The sequence below is a fragment of the Neopelma chrysocephalum genome, unplaced genomic scaffold (genome assembly GCF_003984885.1).
Source record: "Neopelma chrysocephalum unplaced genomic scaffold, ASM398488v2 Primary Assembly neopelma1_131, whole genome shotgun sequence".
Taxonomy (NCBI): domain Eukaryota; kingdom Metazoa; phylum Chordata; class Aves; order Passeriformes; family Pipridae; genus Neopelma; species Neopelma chrysocephalum.
In genome coordinates this window covers 1,336,217-1,357,081 of record NW_020897793.1, presented here as the reverse complement: position 1 = coordinate 1,357,081, position 20,865 = coordinate 1,336,217, and the positions used below count along the sequence as shown (strand labels likewise).

The following is a 20,865-nucleotide window of genomic DNA, read 5'->3' as shown; positions in this document are numbered from 1 at the left end:
GATTAAGGCAATGTAGTATGACACTAACACCAGTCATATATCAGAAATTGTTCCTGGTAAAATAAAACAATAATTAAAAGAAAAAGAGATTTCAGTGGAGCAGCTGCACAGTCTTGTAGATGGTTTTAAACAAATGAAACTGTTGGTGAAATGCTAAAGTGTTCCTTGTTTTATACACTTTAATTTTATATACAGGAATCAAAGTGTTTATTTCCTTCTATTTTCATAATTAATTTAAAAATAAAAATCAATTTTCCCTACTGTTTCAAGGGCCAGTTGCCATTGCTTGTGTCACTAGTAACAAATAACACTTGCACTCAGATTTTAACTCCATGCAACCTTTGTTAAAATGAAAGAAAAAATAAAAGAAAAAATACAAAGTGTTTGCACATCTGAGGCAGGAATCAACAAGACAGAGGAAAGCAGCGAGACAGAATTCGTTTCATGAAAAACTGATGAGGCATTTCTTTGCTCCGTGAAACTATTGGTCAGATTCACTCAAGAAATACTTGTATCAGTACTTGTGTGGTTTAGTACATGAACTAATAGAAAACAGCACATTTTTATCTGTAACTGCAAAATGTGCTAAGATCATTTGGGAGAAAACAACTTGACATGAAAGAACTTACAGAGAGACTGTTTTGAATCTCATAACCCACTGAGGATCAATCAATATATGCAAGAATCCGACATGTAAGAGTTCTTAAAATACCAAAAAGATAAACTTATTTAGATCTTAAAAATATCTTGAATGATCTAGGCAAAGTTTAAAATGGAAACGGTTCTTAAAACTCCACCACAAATTGATAATACTCCATTTTGAGACTATTTGCTAAAAACTTGTTATTTTTCAAGTTTGTAATTTCTGAGAAACATGATCCCCACCTGTCCCATGTCATAGTGTTTCTTGAAGTCTGCATTAGAAAGAAATGTCTAATGAACCACTTAGCTGAAGCCTCCACAGTCATCACCTGCTCAAACAGTGTATAAATGTCATGTTTTTGAGGTAAGAACAATATGGGGAAAGTGGAGATACACTCTTAATAGGAAGTAAGTCAAACATAGCAAACATTACCTGTTTTCTGATGCTGCTGCAACATTTTCCTTGTCTCTGTGAAAGGAGGGATACAGTGTGAATGAAGTAAATGCAATTGCCAGTGGTGGCAAGAAAACCCACCCAAAAACAACCAAGGAGAAAGAAAATGGGTTGAGGAGAAATGTTTGGTTGCAAAAAGCATCCTAGAGTGGTTGCTCATAAATATAGTTGTGAGAAATCTCTTCAGCTTTCCAGGTGAAACCCACCAAATATACAAGTTTACTCCATACTGCTGCTTATAATTATATGCTTCTTATCAGTTGCAAACAACTTTGTTTCGATAATAAAGTAAAAGGAAAATTAACAGTTACAAATTAGATGTTGTATGTCTGCTTTTAATTTCAGGAATAGTTTTGATTTTAATAAGTTCCCTTTAAAAAAAAAATTCAATAATATTCCAGCAGAACATATTTTGTTGCCAAATCCAAGCAGTGAAACTAATCAGATTTGGGCAATCCTCAAGGATCTGGTATTTTGAAGTGATAAAAAATGGGTAACAAAGATTCATACAAGAAGGATTTCTTGTGCCTGGTATCACTTAAAAATTCTCTGTCCTATCCAAGTACTTGTTTTCTCAATGTAAATCAGATTAGAAACAATTCCTTCACTGACAATTCCCTCAATTAGAAATCATTCCTTCCCTGAGGTGAGGAGTAAATCAGCCTTGATTTCTCTGACAGAGAACTGGGCTATTATTCAGTAAACACACACACACACTTAAAAAAATAACTGATCAGTTTAAGTGCAAGCAACTGTGTATCTGTAAGAAGTTAAGACAAAAGTATTTTCATAAAGAATAGAATCCATTAGCCTTAAACTCCTAAGTTTGAAATCCAGTTAGTTAAGTAATTGAGATAGTCTCAATATTTAGCAATTTAGTGGGTGGTTGTGTCCCTTTCTATTTAAGGAATTGTGCTGAAATTGATAGGTTTAAAGCTAAAATATGCCAAATGAGAACACTTTTCTTAACTGGGATCTGAAATTACAAAACACAAAGCAAATGTCCTCATTTATCCTACTGCGCCTTCTTTCTGCAGTGTCCTTTTGAAAAAAAAAAAAAAGGAATACATGTATTTATGTGGATTTGCTGGGCACCAATCATTAACTTACATTACATTTGGAAGGCTATTCTTAATAATTTCCCCATTATTAGCAGTATTTTATATGTGCCTCTGTGTTTATGTACTTACAGATACATACGTATGTATAGTCATATGTGAAATGGCTTTTCCTTAGTTCAGTTTTAACAAAGTTATAAAAACCAATCCAGTTTAGATCAGCAAAGGTTTGGGCATAGGCGTCCTCTACAAATTTTTAAAACCTCTAACTAAAATGTAACCCCTAAAATACATGAAGTCAGATTTTCAAACCTAGAAGTGGATCTCAAATGCCCCTCAGATGCTGCCGCCTGACTACAAATGTTACTGGGGTTGGTCTGGAAGAGCCTGTCTTAAAAACAAATCCCCTGATGAGATCAATCAGCTCACCACTCTGAAGCAATGAGAAACCAAACACTGCCTTTGGGGTAATCAAGTTGTGAGTTCATTGCAAAGTCAGGATGAAACAAGGTAGAGGAGGATGGATTAGAGGCTGTGTGTGTGTGTGTGGGGGAAGTGTTAGTACACCAAGAGCCACAGTCATGCAAGGACGTTAAAGAACACAGCCACAGCCTGAAAGGAATAAAGCATTGCTTATTCCCAAGTATTCTTCGAGGGATCACAGCCAAGACCAAAAGGCAGGCAGTTGGGGTCAGGCTGAAGCAGCGTTAAGCCTCTCTTGTTATTATTAATCTGATCCAAACTTTTCTGCCCCATTAGTAGTGGCTACACCAAAGAAGAGAAAAAAGTCGTCACTTGATTTTGAGGTCAGCATTTCACAAAAGTTTTTTCCCCGAGTGTACAAAATAGGATGACATTGAGTGACGATGGCAGGGGAGTTGGGAAGGTGAAAAAGAGAGAGTAGTAAAAATACTTCCACAGAATAAAGCAAAGGAAAAGGCAGAGAGTAGAGGGAAAGATGAGTTCAAAGGCACACAATAATTCTTCATGGTGTGGCTTCCAGGAACTATTTCTCTTCCCAGTCAACAGGAGTAATGCCCATTTGGTTAACAATAAGAAAGGCTCAAGATCCATTGTGCCTCTTATTTGCAATACTTGCATTTTGAGGAACAGGCTACTGTACAATCAAACATTTTCTCTAACTAAATGCAGAAATAATTTTACTTTTGAGCCAAATACATCCCTGGGGCAGGCTCAGTAAAGTCAATACCTTCACCACATGAAAAAATTTGGCTCAGAATATTATGAGCAGTTTATATCTCTGTGGCTACACAGGCTGCTCCAGTAACTGACAATAGTTTTGAGCTATCTGGAAGAGATTTAAAATGAATGGGTTTTTGATTTGTTTTTGGGTTTGTTTGTTTGTTTTTTGTCTGCAGCCTTTTTATTCCCCACTGAAATGGCTTTTGATAGAAGGGCCTTAGTCGATGACCATTGTGAGAGAACAGTGCAACTCCCACAGACTTCATTAAATGTTGGACATATATCTAAACTAGACTTACACAATATACTGTCTTCCCAGTTACACGGTATATTATACAGTGGAAATCTTGAAATGCTTCCTTCTCATAAAAATATGCTACAGGATACGGTCACGTAGACAGAGTGACTGAAATTACAGAAATAGAGTCTTTCCCCCACACACCAACAAGAATTGGTGTAACCAAATGCAAAATTCCTTTGCAGACCAAGCTTGTGTGTGCTATTGGATCCTAAAAAGAGCCTGGAGACACTTAAGAGAGTTTCCAATGAGTATGTTAAATCTGAACTGTATGAACTGGACATGGGAATACTTTCCTATTCTACTTTACTTTTGGAAACCAAATGTAAAAGATTCCCAAGCACCTACATATAACAGGCAAGCTGAAATGTGGAGGTTGTGTACCTTCCATCTGCCTTCTCTTTAGATGGCAACAGGTGTTTAATGAAGACCTAATGACACAAGAAACATGAGGCATCCTGAGAGACCACATGGTCCTTCAGCTCTCTCTTTCAGACTGAAGCAGTAAGTGAATACTGTAATTGAGTTCTTTCTCTATACTCTTATGGAGCAAGATTGTTTTTCTAATTTTACAAATGAGAAATTAAAACTTAATAGAGTTGCTTATGGTCACAAAGAAGGTCTACAGCAGGGCACAGAATTGAAATAAGCTCTCCTGAATCCCATCTGAGTATTTAAAATATCAGCTCACCCTCTTTAATGAGAGATTATATATTTTATAATAAATATATCTATTCAGTTTATTGGTATTTTCCTGTATTAGTCATCCAGTAGTCTTCTACAGAGCCTGAGAGATATATACTGGCCTTTTTTCAAAGGGGAAGTGGATTTACAGATTATTAAGGTCTATATCTATTGAAATTAAAAATTCTGGTTTTCTAGTAGTATGGTGCAGATTTGTTGGACTTAGACTTACAATAGCTTTCATCCTAACATACTTATATTTACATAAACATATTTGCCTACAAATACAATTTCCTTTTAAGAAGTAGAAGTTACAAAATAACTTCAAAAGAAATTTTTATAGGGTGTCTGGGAGTAAAGTTGTGTGACAGTTATTTTGTAATTACCTTTCCAACATTTTTTTGTCTCAAAGGCATGAGACACTGACACTGTTGAAAACTGGACACTGAGCTACATTAACTGTTGTTCTGATCCAATGAGGCTGCTTCTACCTTTCTGTGTTTGCAGCTGAGAACTTTTCCATGGTCAAATGACTATAAAACTATTGAGGATGTTTGTCTTTTTTTCCCCCCATGCTATATTTTTGTTATTCCAACACAGACATCCTAAGACACACAAAGAAATCATAGGCAGTTAATGGAGAGGACAGAAGACAACTATCATGCTGGTTTAGTTAAAACTAGCTTGGAATCAGAAAAAAAGGGGTAGAAGAGCTAGTCTCTCTTTTTCAGCCACTGTAGTTAAGAATGTGAGCAGCCCACGCCAAAACGTGGCAATATTGCAATATATGCTCCTAGTGTGTCTGCTTTCCAAAACAGGGAAATACATTTCTCCCAGAAGGTATCCTGGTTTGTGCAGACAGTGGCACAGAACAGGAAAAGCATTATCATAGATTCAGTGGAAAACAACCAGCAACTCATTCTCAACAAGTAGCATGGAACTCAGTCAAAGCAGGTCGCTAAAATCAAAGCCAACACCCTCCCATGAATGCATTTTAGTGGCACCTGCAGGTTTGCTGTTAAATGTAACAGTCACACAATAAATGCAGCTGGGCACACAGCAGCACTGGTGTGGGGGAAAGGGAAGGTCACTCTTTTCCAAGATTTGTAGAGTGATATTTGCCATGCAAGTATATGTACTCCCATTTTCAATTTTATCACCAAAGACTGCAAAATTCTGAGCATGTGTAGCAATTAGAGCTGGGACGTAATTCGCATAATTGTTCCCTATCTTGGCCTTAACTGTGCAATTGGATTGAACGGAATGATTTGGCCCTGCTTTTTACAGCCCCACTGGTAAAGTGCAGATATCTGCCACCAGGCACCTGAGCACAGGATCTGGACTTTCAGGCTGTGTTTGTGACCATTACAGACAAAACCAGTGCACAATAAATTTAGATTTTGTATGCCAGGAAACAATTCCCCTTTCACTGAAGTGTTCTTTCTCTTCATGACCTCACTTTTCTCCAGGGAAGCTGAGAGGACAAGAACCCAGAGATCTCAATTTCAGCTGGTAGATCTTTTAGACCTACTTTTTAGTTTGTGCGTATTGATGATAAGAAAATTCATACTTCTTCTACGTGGCATTATGCTAAGTTTGCAGCTGCCTCTGAAATACAGCAATGTGTCTGTGCTGTTCAGTTCCTGAATCAAGTAACTAAGTGGTATGAATTAGAACACTTGTTATTCTTTCAGAATGTGGATTGCATTTTATTTCATAAACTCTCTTAAGGATCTTCTTACCTTCCCTCTCTCTCATTTGTAATCATATAACATTTTGGGTCAGCTACAACAAATGCTCACATGGAAATGAACTATTAGGAAGTTATTAGTATTTAGGGTAATTTTGCTGACACTAATGCAATTTAGAAGCAGAATAAAAGGAAGCAGTGCTAGTGCTATGCTCCAGCTCACCCTAAGCAGGGCTCTGTGAGCCAGGCTGATGATCCACAGACCACAGCTGAGTGGTCTGAGTTACAATGCTTGTTGGAAAGCCTGCTGCATGTTAGAACTGCTTTACCCTCGCTGGACTGAAGGCAATGCAAGGGACTAGTCAGAGAGAAAGGCAGCATTGTGCACTGGTGTCTTGGTTAGATGCCTGCAGCAGCTGCAGAAGGCATACGAGAATTTTAAAGGTTGCACAGTAGGAATGAAAGTTAATGTTAGTTCCTGCTCATGCAAAGGTTATGTGATGGACAGGAACATGCAGGAGACTGAGATGGTAAAGACAAGATGTTACATACAGGTCAGTACATCCACTCCCAAAATTGAATCTTGAGCTTTAACAAGCTCTGTTAGCTCATGCATTACTTTCTCTACGAACTATTTTGAGAAAAGCTTCATGGTATTTCTTAATTGCATTTGGAGCCCTCACTCGTTCAATTTTAAGTGGGTGTTTTCAAGTGGATACACTGTACCCCAGAGTCACTCACTATCTGTGATGAATTTGTTCTACAGGATTGAAAACAAGGGATTTATGATCTCTAAATAGCTCTTTTCCCCACAGAACCTCCAGAAGTATATTGAGGAAGAAAGACTTTACATTTGATCAATTTTCCCTTCTGGTTTCACTCAGAATTCCACTGAGACAACTGAGTTATTTCACTATTCCTACACTTTTGTCATTCTAAAAGGTGAGGTGCTAAAAGGTAAGCAGAGAACAGAATATATTAAATTGATGTGCTTATTATCCTTTATTGCAGTTATGTTCCTTAAGTGAGAAGTCTACATAGAGAAGTCTGCTTTATTTCGTTGGCTGTTGTGGAAAGACAGAGTATGTCTTTCAAAAGGATTTTGGTAATCTGACCAGCATATAAACAGGTTTTTGGCAATTGGGAAGGTCAGCAATGCTAATCATTGGAAATTTTGGCCAACCAAGGAAGGGAATTAAGGTGCCTTGTCTTGGTGGTGTCAGATGGCTTTGATAAGCAGCAGTAGAACAAAGGATGTTATTGTGCTTGAGGGCAAATTTTAGTTGATTAATTTTCATGGATACTGCAGAAAGCTGTTAATTAAAGGCAAATTGATTAAAGGAAGCAATTATCTGGTAATACCATGTACCATACCAAAATTCTAGCTTTTTAACTTTGCAAACTAACATTTGTGTCAGTATCCATGCATTTTCCAAAACACATAACGATAGTCCCAGTCACTGAAACTCATGGTAGACACTGCTAAAGAACCCACAAAATCAACCCAGTTCCTGTGGGAACCCGACTGTACAAGTGAAAAATTGGTGTCACCTCATCTGCCCCTGAAGATAGCTTCAGAAAGCTTTGTGATATGCAAGAGTTGGACTTTTCAAATGTGATAAAGTAGTCCCTAAAATACTTGTTCCTTGCTATGGAAGATTTACTCCACCCAGCTGTCCATAATGAGAAAGTGCAATGAAGTGACCTCTGTATTTATGGCTTAGCACAAATGTCCTGTCCTTCCTGTGCAGGGAGGGGTGAGAAGAGGGAGGCAAGGGGAAGAGCCACAGAACCTTTCTCATTTTGTCATGCATGAAAGGGAGACAGGTCAAGTTTTCATACCCACTCTCCTAAAGTCACACTCTAACCACGTCCATCAGCACACACTGCATGCAGTCAGTGTTTCTGCTGCAAACTAAGCACTGCAGCAGGTGAGGGGAGACCATTTGAGCACGAGGCAGGGCAGCAGGATTTGGGAAACAGGTTAGTTTAGATCAAGGAGTCTTGTACCACAGCAGAAAATAAGCATGTCCCTGTGCCATAACCAGACAAGCAGATTTACCTGGAAGGCCTTTTGGTTTTGATTTCCTACTGGCATCAGCTTTGCTGTGTCTTCATTAAATGGTTACAAGACTATGCTTTACTGGTAATATTGGGAAGGGCAGGGGGTGAATATCACTATTCACATCCTGCATTTTACTTTATTTTTGGCATGAAGGCTATTTAGAAGACAGTATTGTCACTGACTATTGTCCTCTGCTCAGCAGAGCAGTCACAGGTCAAAATAGATTCAGCATGGGACAGATTCACCTGCCTGTCGTCAGTGCTGTTTTAAAGAATTACATGACTCATCGAGTCTTCAATCAGGAACCTATTTTAAGCCTCACTGTCATTAATTGTGAATAATCTTCCTAGGCAAAACAGCAGACTTCTGCAAATGGTCAGGAAACACTGCAGGATGGTGCTGGTCAATCAGAAGCCACATACAGTGAGATAAGCCTGAACATACTAAAAATAGAGCAAAACTAGAGCAGACTTGACCTTTTGCTAGAACAAAGCTACTGTTTCTTCAAAGCTGTTAATGCTTTCTTATCAGACAGTCTGTTACAGTCTTTAGCAATGGTATGTAGCAGAATGAAAACTCCAGGCCAATTTTTCTACAAAGGCCACCTCCTACTCAGGAAGCAAAACCAAGGCCTATTCACAGTTACATGAAAAAAGATCTGTAACATTCATTTTTTTGGACTTGAAGATTGCCATGACTACATAAAGGAAGATTTCTGAGGAGTAAGAGTTGAGAAATAACTAATCTAAATATAAACAAGAAATGGCATAGGAAAATTTGACTGACAGTTAATCCAAAGTCCATCACTCAGAATATTTTTTTAAAAGGGACTGGACTGAGCAGTAGAAATATGCTGTAGTGAAAATCTTGCCATAGGGATTAATGAAGGCACCTTTACAAATGGTCTTCAATATTGCGAAAGTTCCAAAAGCAACCAAATCAAGATCTTTTTCTATTAATTTTTTTTCTCTGTAACTACATAAAAAATTGAAATTCTACAAGCCTGTTTAGATTCCACTTTGTATCCAACAGAAAAAAGGATTAATATTATTTCTCTATATGATTACATGGTTTATATGCATGAATTTTTATCATTAAATCCATTGAAGAGAGCTAAGGAGAAGGGGTGCCTTAATTACATTTCCATTAATTTCATATCTTATCAAATTACTAAAAAATACCTTTCAAAATAACATTAAGTGTAAGCATTGAGATATAATCTAGAAGTTTTCTTTTTCATTATAACACATGCACTAGGACTATTTGAAACAAATAGTATCTGTATTTTGTTCATAAAATATTAAGGATACACAAGTCCTATTTAAGTGAAGAGACTGTATTACTACTTATTCAAAAAATGATCAAAAATCTAACTTGGTTAAAAATTAGAACTGGATAATTTTTTACTTAGGTACATTTAATGTTTGTGAAAAAAGTGCCTATTGATATTTTAAATTCTATCAAAATTTCCCATATATAAATAAAATTCACCACCACTTTGGTTCACCAAAGTTTGATCTTGGCAACATTCAGGAAAAGTTAAAATGTTGCTCTTATTTCATGCAGTGATGCTGATTTTCCACAGGCACTAGCAAATCTGTTTGTGTTCCCATAAGGAAAGTGTACATGCATGTTGTGAATTAAGTAGCATGTTTACTGAATTGCTATGGTACTTAGCTAAGAAAAGTGAAATGCATTTTAGAAGCAACTAGTGCTCATGTACTCTTTAATAATACTCAAGAATTGCTTTTTTTAAAATATGTATGATAGCCCTTTAAACACTCCAGTATTTTGTTGATTCATGCAAAATTCTTCATGAACTGTAGCTTTTCCTTATTTCTAACACAGAAAAAAAATGGGAGTTTGAATGAACTTGACTGCTGATACAAATTTGGAAGCAGCGAAAAGCACAAGACTTTGAGTCTGATCTCATGCACTGATTAATCCCTTTGATCAGAACTATTGCTACCAGATAAAGGTACCTGATTTGCAGTTTATAGAAGTTAATGAAAAAAAATAACTCTAAAGGCTGCCAGCAGGCCTGTGATAGAGTCAGTCTGTCACTGCAGAGACCAGTGGTTCATCACAGAAACTTCTGCCTCAGTCAGTGCCAAGGACTCCTAATACAGCCTGTTGACGGCTCACATCAACTGTTTCTATGGAAACCACAAACTGTTTAATGTAGTTACATTTTTTGTTTCATTTGATGATCAGAGCACAAATTAGAAAGGAAAGTAGCATTGCCCTTGGTGTACTTCAGATGGAATATTTGGCAGCCTTGGCTATAGGTTTGCCATGTCTCAACTGACACAGCAAAGAACTGTACTATTGTAACAAAAAGATCTCATTCTAAGCACCAGCACTGTCTCAAGTGCCTTTGCCACAGAGACAAATTAATAATTACTGCCAGAGAACGCAAATTATTTAAATGGAAATGCTAAACAATATTATCAATAGGTTGTCATCTAACATCTATTAATTATGCTATTATCTATTAATTATGCTTTGTTCACACTTAGTAAAATATTTTGTTCATTTCTGTTGTTCTTTCAACTGCTTTGTCAGTTTTATCCTAATTCAAACAACTTAAAGGTCAATAATAATTCTAGCTAATAACGGAAAGCTTTTTGACCAAATTTTCTATTCAGGAAAGAAAAGTTCTCCCTCTTTCAATAATCAGTTGAAGCAGTTACTGTTTTAAAACAGAATAAAGTACTTTGTAAAACAGGCACATAATTATTTTAGTTTTAAAACGTTTTATTTCAGATAAAGCATGCTGCTATATACAGAAAAAGTGTGGGTCAAAGCAAGAGCAATACAGAATGGGCAACATATTCCTTAAAACTTAAAAGATGCTTTTAAAAGCTTCAGTGCAACAGTACTATGATATATTCTTCTCACTCCTAGATCACCTCTAGCAAAATGTCATTTCCTCGCAGATCCTGAGCAACCCCAGCTATCTCTCACTTTTATATAATGATAAATTCAATTTTCCAACACAAAACTTACAGCAATGGTTTCAGCAAATAACCTCTACCAGTGTAATATATTGAAGAAATATAACTTCACATTGCTAATATCTTATTTCAAACAGCATCATTCAACTATGCAAACTAAGTATGTTGTACATTTAGCAAGGTCTAGGCCAGTCAGTTTTTCTTTTCAACTTTCTCCTACTTCATTATCTTTACAGCAGTAAAACTCAGTAAAAGTCTCAATTCTTCTTCCTCCTAAAGAAATACTGTCAGCAACTTCCCTCTAATTTTCTCCTAAAGTCAAGGGACCGCAATAGTGATGTTTTCCTGTATACTGAAGTTTGAGATAGTAAAGGAGTAAAGCTAAACTACTTTAAAATGAAGAACACGAACTGGGTTGTATTGCTACTTTTAGTTGTGATGACAGTGAATGGCTAACAGGCTAACGACAGAAACCTACAGAGCAAGGCCCCAGCAGCGTGTGTGACACACTGGGGTTCTAACTCAGGACAGCAGCTAATGTTTGACTGTAACTCTGTCTGTGTTTGCCCCATAAATGTGGGCTTTTAACTTTTGACATTAAGGAGCTGCGCTGACAGGCCGTGATGCCAATTGCGCAATTTGGCAAAGCGTGGGCTGTTACGTTCCGTTTCAAACCTTTCCCTGTGGCATGAAGAAAGAGAGAGAGAGAGAGAGAGAGAGAGAGAAAGACAGAGACAGAGAGAGACACAAACACAGAAGAAAGAAAGGAGGGAGAAAGAAAGGGGTTAGGGACCATGGCTACCACTCCCCTGCCTTATAACTAGGGCAATGGCAATTTATTTGGATTTTCTCCTCAGCTATCAAATCAGCACAATGAAGGCTGGGTGATGCTTTTTGGACCATGTATGAAAGGTTTTGCAGTTGTTTATTTCTGAGAAGTAACTCGATATAACTTCTTATTCTTTGACTTGTGCTTGGTATTACAGGGCTGCTTTTGCTAGAAATGCAGTGTAATCCCATTGTTTCCCTGCCACCAGTTTCTCTTGGCTTTTCCCTCCCTTGCCCCCAGCTGAGCAGTCAGTGACAGTTAACTCATAAAAGTGCAAAATGAATGCAGGTATTTTCCATTCTGTAACACCTAGGCCAGCCCATATATATCCTGCTGTCCTTCCTGCAAGGACCATCACCCACAGGTTTAAGCAGTACTTTTCTACAATTTTTCTCAGCATTAGTAAGTATTAGTGTTTACATTTGCATAAATATTTCTGGTCATGGGTGTCACAAAGCAGAACAACATGGGATTTTCAAAGCAGAGTCCTGTGAAGTATTGGCCATCTCCTGCCCTCCCTGGCTACCTCTGACTGCACACTGGGGCTGTCGAGCCATGTTCAGCACCTCTCAGGATTTAGCCTTTTCTAGACACTCTACAGTTTAAATTCAGGTTTTCTAAATAAAAAGGGGAAGAAGGAGGATGTGAGATGAGAGCACAGTGAAGGAGAAGTATATCAAACAGAATGGAAAATAAAATGTTCTTGTTATTTGCAAAACGTGTTTGAATCACTGCAAACAAGGTAATTTTTTTTCCTCATTATTTACACTCAAAACACAAGACAATTAATTTTGTTAATGCAGTGGAACTTGAGAGTGAAACCAGCCAAACAGAAATGAGCAGACTGAGCTGGTTTTACTCCTCAGGCTGAAGAAAGCACATAACAATAGACAGAGTAAATGCCAACAAATTCACTGATATTTCTAAATCTTCTGTTCTTAATAACACAGTGTCATGCAAGTAACACTCCTAAAGGAGTGTTGATGTATGACTTCTCAAAATATCTTTTATGCTTTTAAGTAATTAAAAGATATAAAGTATTCCTAGTTGAAACTTCCTGATGGCATTTTTTCCAGTTACACCGGAGTGTACCAGCTACAGTGGGTCTGATATGTAATTTAAGAATTCCCTTACTACTTCTGAGATATTATCCCTCCATTCAAGGAAAAGGTATTCAGAAACATGTGTTTGGCTTGAAATAGATCCCTTCTTTCCAGAAAATATTCCACAACAATCATCACACCAGCAATGGAAAGTTTTCATAGCAAGTTATAATCTCATGTGTGCCTTCAAAATAGCAGCAGCACGAGCGAGGGACAGTCATGCAACGCACTCATTAATATTAACTGAAAGGGATATTCTGCCACCCAAAAATGCCCAAGCTTCATAGGTCTCATTTAGAACATATGTCATGAAGTTAGAAGCAGCAATCTAAAAGTGACTATTTTTATGTAAAACAGTTCTGCCAAAAATAAGCTACATGTATCACCCCCTGTCCCTCAAGAGTTTGGGAGAAATCTGATCAGCATTTCATGCAGTTCTTGCAAGAGAAAGCACCAGAGAGATTGCTCACAGCATGCCCTGAGACCAAAATCCCCTGCCCTCCAAAATCTCTGGCAGTTTAACTTTTGGAACATGAAGGATTTTTCCAGAACTCCAGCACAGCAGGGCAAGACTCAGGTTCCACAGTTCCATGGAAACCTTTTGCTTTCAGGAACCCAGGAAACCTTCCAGATGACCCCAAACTGTGGATGTGGAGAAAGGTGTGGTTGTATAGTCTGGATCTGGAGTAGATACTGAAGAGGACTTTCTACTCCATTATTGTGCTGGAAGAGTGGAGTTCAAGCATGGAGTCTGTGCATCTGACACAGGTCCTTCCATCCCTTACAAAATCAAAAGTGGCAGGAGCCTTCCCAAGAGATGAAACAGGCCCCAAAGAGCTGTCTATGATCGATGCATGCACAACTGGGGCTTTTGCTACCACATCTCCAGTGGAGTGTGTGCAATGTCTGAGGCAGGCACCAACCCACCCACATGGGACAGGCACTGTCAGGGAGGCAGGAAGGAGACCCCGTTTCATTCCTTGCCCCAGAGCTCACACCAATTGCACAGTTCCTGTGTAACTACCTAGTATATGTTCCCTTGAATCTACTGCCAATGAATGCCCTTAAACCTGTTCAGGTGTGCCTAAACATAGCCAGAATCTCCTTGTGAAAACAAAGGATAACACAGTGAAACCTCAAAACTGCAGAAAACATGCAAAGCACAGTGAATATAGTCATGTACTTTGAGATAGAATGTGCAATTTCCACGTGTTGAGGTGTTACTAGATAATTATTGTCAACATATCTGATACCACCTAAATTTTCCAGTATCTAGTATTTTCTAAAGCCACAGACTACACCTAGAAAGATTATTCCTTTAAAACAACATATTAATCTCAGATGTGGATGGGGGACTCTTAAGTTCATCACAATGCTTTAAATCCCATCATAGTAAGGATTTGGATGTGTGCTATTACATCAAAACAGATAATGCACAATACATTTAATGAGAATTAGGCTTGCACATTTGAGGGAAGAAATAAATCCCTGAGGGATATAATGTCAAGCCTGATGTTCGGGCACTTAGCCATGAACTTGGGTGAACTGCAACGGAAGGTTTATAGCAAACATCAACTGAAAGCACGCTTGTATTCTCACGGGGAAGACAGCAGATTTTTTTCTCACTGATTCAACATTTGTAACTTGCGCTGTGATCAAAAGCTCAGAACCTTTAAAGAAGCCATATAGCAGTAAAAAGAAAAAAAAAAGAAAAAGGAAAGGAGGTGGTTTGAGTATCAAACACATCACAAACCCAGCCAGCGGCTTAGAGCAGCTCATGTGAATAGGGATTTGAATATGCAAACAGAAAATAAGGCTTACACGCAGGATGCTCTTGATTCAACTGCAGTTTTTAGCTCAACATAAGAATCTCTAATACATCTATTTCCTGGCTATGCAGGATGATGATAAATCTTTAATTCCATATTATATCTCTGAACATATCCACTTTTTAAGTGTTTTTGATAGATCATATGAAACAAATACATTTATCCACTAGCAAAAGCAGTCCTGTGCTTCCGTATTCTATAAATTTGGGTCGTATTTATTCCAAACAAAACATAAGCTAAGGATTATGGGTATGGATGGAAACAACTCCTTTACTGTATCATTTAGGGAGAATCAAATGTCAATCAGAGGGTCATCCAAATAAATTGCTCACAAATTTCAGTGCTATCACAACATTACATATTTTCATCCAGTTACACAATCAAGTAGTTACATAGGGCTTGGAATTCAACACATTCATACACCCAGTAAAGTACAGGAAAGTTGCATGAGCAAGGAGCTTTGAGATTTGAAAACACACTCCAGGAATTTTGCACTGTCTTTCCTAAAAGCATGCTAATTTGTTATCCTTCTCATTCAAAGGCCTCTCACAGAGAGCATTTTAATTTTAGTGATTTTTAAGTAAATGTATTAGACTATTTTAGGACAAAAATATAATAAAGGAGGTTCATATTAATGCCATTTTAAAACACTATCGGGTTATCAGGAAGGAGAAAGCCATATTTTTCACAGGGTGTTGCCTACCTTGACCTCCTCAGGGCTTCTTCATCTGGATCTTGCACTGTAGACAAAAAATGTTCCAGTTAAAAAAGCAAGAAAGAAAGGAATTGGCTTTATGATGAAGTTATAAGTTCCTTAAAAACATATCAAAAGCCTATCTAAAGGTGCACTCATGTTGATTTTGCAGCAACTGAATTTGTGAGAACATCATGAGGAAGAGCAGTTCCCTAGAGATGGAAATGAGGATGTCAGGAGGAATGTAGCTATTACAACTACTTTGTCATTCATTTATTAGCAGTGTTTCACAGCTGTAGGCAATGATTCTACAGAGAGGTCCTGCTGTTTTGCAGGAAAGCACAAGAGGCATCAGCAGTAGGTTCGTACAAAATACAAACTATTTCCCCCGATGTGGGAAAGGGCCCTGAACTTCCTTATCTCTAGATCAGAAACCAGCTGTGAGGTTAGTACCAGGTGGTCAGAAAAACATTTCCATAGGCAACAAGCAGCAAAGCTCAATCTCCTGTGACATTCACAGCAGATCTAGGTTTAGATAACAGGGCTGATAGAACCATAGATTCAAGACAAATGGTGATCCGTGATTTTTTTTGACCTCCAGAAGTCACTTCTATAAAAGGCTGTTACAAGAGACACGACTTATTTGTCATTTTTTCTAATGAATGGACAGCTTTGTATGTCTAGGCTGCTGGAGAACAAAAAATTGCACTGCAGAAATTTTCTTTGTAAGTAGGAAGAACTATGGGGTCCCAAATGCTCTTTCACTGCATAGTCTGTTATAGTTTTATGGTGAGACCCCTGGCAGATCAAAGAATTTTCTTCACAAAGCATAAGGTGAGACTGTACACTTTGATTTCCTATTCTCTCTAGTTCCATCCAGGATCTTGGACTGAAAACTGCGAGTCTGGTCATGAGTATTCCTTCAGTATCAGCGGCCAATACCAGGGCGATACATAACAACATGACTAAAATCAGGATGAGGAGGATGTTCTGTTATTCCACTTACTGTACTCCGTTCCAGTCATCTGGGCAAGGATGCGGAAGGACTTGGACTGCAGGTTGGCAGAGCGGCGGCTCCAGTCCTCGCTCTCATCCTCAGGCTTGTTCTGAGTTTTCAGCACAGCCTGATACACCGGGGAGGCACTGTCTACGTGAGGGTCTTTAAGAGGGAGGGTACTGCAATTCAGAAAGTGAAACGTTGTGAAACAGCATATGGTGCCTTTCCTCCCAACCCCTCTGGTCTCAGCTTATCACCCAGAGTAACAGCATCCCACAATGTGGCTTTGAAATTACCACTTCTTAAAAATATACATTGATCAATTTTATGTTATGGCTCATTTTATCTTTATAATGGCTAGTTATCATCAAATCTGCATATTCAAAACAGCATGAAAATGCTTGGAAATATCTGTTCATGATTCCTCAGCCAAGGAAGCCACAAGCTTACAGTGGTTAGAATAACGTGTGGTGATAAAGCTGAGTATGCCAGGCAAAAACATTTATTTCTCTGAGAATTCCTGTCCCCTATTATTTCTTATAAAAATGACTTCATGTTGACACTGTTTTATGCTACTTCTTTAAATTACAGTGTTGGGCCAATGTACTTCGAGATTGCACTTAGAAATAAAAACCATATTTCATTAAAAATAATGTGGTAGGCTTTTATAGCTCTTTCTAGAGATGATTCTTTGTCAAACTCTGAATTAAATTTCCATCTGCCATAAGTCTGGATTCATTGTCTACTAAACCTGTAAAGCAAAGAAGTCTAGACTTGTACTCAAGACTTGCATACATATGCTGTAACTGAAATCTTTAGCAACAGAATGTATCTCAGAGTCTTACAACATGTCTACTCATCTTGTGAAGTGATATATCCAGGAAAAAACTTTCAATTGTGCACAACTAAAATCAAAGCCACAAAGGTCTATAGCACAAGTGAAGTAACCTCTCTTTGATTTATGACACAAGCTAGAAACAGGCTTCGTAACTTAATAGTGCCTTTTTTTTCCCCTGTGAAAATAACTTCTGCATAGCATACAGTTAAAATTAACTATTAACAGAGCTGCAGGAATATACACTGAGGGGATGATGTATGCTTGGAGTAACTTGGCTCCATGGCTGCTCTAAATATAAGGTCTATTTTTGAAGCAAGTGATTTATTGTAACAGCTTTAACTTGTTATTCCATAAAGAGCTTTGCAAGCAGCAAGCTCAACTTCAGGAAAACTGAGAAATGGTTCTGTTAAAAGTTAAGGGCCACTTGGTCCAACTAAGTCACTGCCATAAAGTTCCAGGAACAGTCTCCTGCTATAAAAGTTTCTTCCTTGGTTCAGGCTCAAACTTAGTGTTCTCTAAGACACCACTGTGCAGAGAAAATCTACAGAGAAGTTGAGCCTGTGATTTGAAGACCTGAGAGAAATCATGAGAAAGCCAAGAACCATGTCTGACATCCTACACACAGCAATAACATATACTGTGATGAAAAATATTACCAGGTAGTGCTTTAAATATCAGTATTTTCCAGCTGACACACTCCTCTTCATCAATACACGGTTTTGATGCATCTGGATATAATAGCATGGGACGTGTTCTTCAGGTCAGACCACAAGTGGCTCACAAACATGGTCGGTGTTTATATGGACCCAAAAGCACCCTATCTCTCTAGGAATTTTCAGGGTTTATTGGAGGAGTATTGATGTTCTTCATAACCCCCAATATATGCAAACTTATCACTTTCTTGAGGACCCAGCACAGCACAAACCTCAGTAAAGTTTTTTTTTTGGCATTTTTCAGCACAATCATCTATGAGATGGAGCACAGCTTGGAAAAAAGGTGAACTCAGAAAAAAACCTGACTCTTCAGTTTAAGCTCTGCCACAAAACATACAAGTTATGTAAAAAAAGTTTCTCAGTGTGAAAGATGCCCTGTAGGAAGAAGCAGCATTTTCCAGCTCTTCTTTTAGCTCATGTTTCCAGATCACTATCTTTACAATATCTAAACACTAGCAGATACAGGAGGCATAATGTAGACTTGTTTATTTTGGGAAGGGTGTGCCATTAGTGGCTTCTACTAGTGTTGCTCCTAGTGGAAGATGGGAGAGCAGTAGTCTTCCTCTTCTGGCCCATCATATATGGCTGAAGGGCTTGCTGAGGCAGGGCAGAAAGTGTGGGAGCAGGAATAGTCTTTGCATGGAAAAGATTCTCTGTAATATCAACAGTAAGTCAGCAACCCACTCGGGACCATTCTGCTGCTGCCTCTGACACTTGGCTACACTGAAAAGTTCTGTCACTGTAAAGGGTCTTGTTAATGTTCCCCAAAAGATGACCCCAGAGGCATTTGAGGGTGCTGAGCACCCAGTACCCTGCCCTGTACGACTGCTATAGGTGACTGCCCGAATTGGGCCAACAGTTAACTTTATATCCCCAGACTGACTTTTTAATCTTGCTGAAGCTTAAAAAACTGCTGTTTTTAGCAGTGTGATAGAAAATTTCCCAGCTGCATACTGTTGCAAAGTGGATAATAAACCTCTGCTGACTTCAACCATAGACCACTGTGGCAACAGCACCGTGCAAGTTACAGACAGTACAAATTCCTTGGACTAAATCCTCTTGCTGAAATGCTTTGTTCTTGTATTATGACCAATATACAAAAAAAGCAGTTTAAAGGTTTATGTATAATTATGCTATTAACTCAAGGTTAGTTAAAAAACTAGAGCTAAAGGCTGGACCACAAATTTCACAGTAGTAACGTGTGGCATTAACAGGACGTATTAATATCCTTATGGTAGATGATTAAGGCAGGAAATAATAATAATGGCCAGTCTTCGCGAACGAAGATCTGGGGAAAGGTCTTTTACCTTTCCAGCCTGCGCAATGGATTTTTTTAGGTGAGACACAGCCTGCGCTGAACTGAGCCCACCCTTTAATCCTAAGGTTCATCTGCCGGGGCCAAGCACGCTTGGACAATGGCAGTGAGGTCCTCAGGACGTAGGTTTGTTTAGAGTGACCTTCTCATAGATGGATGGCCTCACAGGGCTAACGGGTTCCATCTGCCCGGGAGACCGAGGAATCGAACCCGGGTTGCAGCAGTGAGAGTCCTGCATGCTAACCACTAGGCCACCAGGGGTCTCAAGGCAGGAAATGGAGCTTGGTGAATTAACCTTCCCTAGCAGAGTGAAACATGCTCATATAAATTGAACTAAATTAATGTAATACATTGGAATATTTCCAAATCTGCCTTTAATTCAACAGGCCTTTTTCTTTTTTTAAAATCATAATTACATTGTAGATGAGTAACTAGGACGTATGAGCCACTCAGCATGGAAGTGCAAAATAGAGCGCATCGCTGATTATGAGCATTTCATAAACCTAAATGTGACAGTTGATTCCTACAGACAGCCTAAAGATGCACATAACCACGTTAATACCTCTGTTATACCTCTTTGTAATTTAATTTCTTTCCATCTGAGTGTGGATGTGCAGAAATATTATTCATCTTTAAGCATATTACTCTAAATTGATGTCACTGAAAAAAAATTCTTCCCAAATGGGTTAGAGCTTTTGAGGGTTTTCACACTACAGCCTAAGGTATTTTAGTAGGAGTCAATAAAGAATGATACTCCTTTTTCACATCATCATACTAGTCACACATTATTGACATTAAAACAAGCTTTAAAGACAGTCAAATTTCTTTGAGTAAGTAGCAGTGGGATTATTATTTTTTGGAGTCCATTATAAACTACAGTTTACCATGTGAATGGTACCCTGGAGTCATTAACCAGGTTTAATTTAAATAGATAATGAGTAAAACTTAGGAACACTGCAGTGTACTACCCCTGGTGTAGACATAGCATGAAATACTGTGACTTCAGGTATTGGACTGATTCCAGCTAATCAATAAAAGTGCTAAGAGGTAAAAATCCCCACAACCCAACAAACAAAAGTTCACGTAGACTGGTAAATATCCAGCCAAGTTGACTTACTGTAGAGGATACACAAGACTTTAGTTTCTACCCAATCACATTATTGATTCTGCTACTTTAACTTTTCAGTTCTTAATCTGGATAAAGTTGTTGGATTTATGCCTACTTACAACTTGTGAATTTGGCTAAAACTGCATAATAGAATTTAGAAGAGGTTTGACAGAAATATAATCAAAACGTACTAACCACGTGGTTTTACTGCAACGAACTCTTGCTTCTTGGTTTAGTAAAATCAATTAAAACAAAAAAAAACATAGCAAGAGAAGAAAAGATAAGAAGCCACGGCATTCAAAATTTTCTGTCTTTCAGTTCCAGTGTAATGTCTGAATAACTGCAGTATGAATAATTCTGTGCTTTCCTTTGTCTTTTCCATGGTGGT

General features: G+C 38.2%; 1 protein-coding gene across 6 annotated transcripts in view; it reads right to left on the bottom strand.

Moving 5' to 3' along the window:
• The window catches only part of LDB3 (LIM domain binding 3), a 121,004-nt gene that overhangs the window by 29,124 nt on the left and 71,015 nt on the right, over nucleotides 1–20,865 (bottom strand). For 5 of the 6 annotated variants that reach the window (XM_027698650.1, XM_027698652.1, XM_027698649.1 and 2 more), the window contains 3 exons: nucleotides 16,513–16,682; nucleotides 15,516–15,552; nucleotides 1,076–1,111 (listed from right to left, as the gene is read on the bottom strand). In XM_027698650.1, the coding sequence (XP_027554451.1) occupies nucleotides 1,076–1,111; nucleotides 15,516–15,552; nucleotides 16,513–16,682 (243 nt within the window). Of the gene's footprint in view, nucleotides 1–1,075; nucleotides 1,112–10,830; nucleotides 11,733–15,515; nucleotides 15,553–16,512; nucleotides 16,683–20,865 lie in introns of those variants that run through there. The other variant, XM_027698654.1, reaches the window with a different exon arrangement.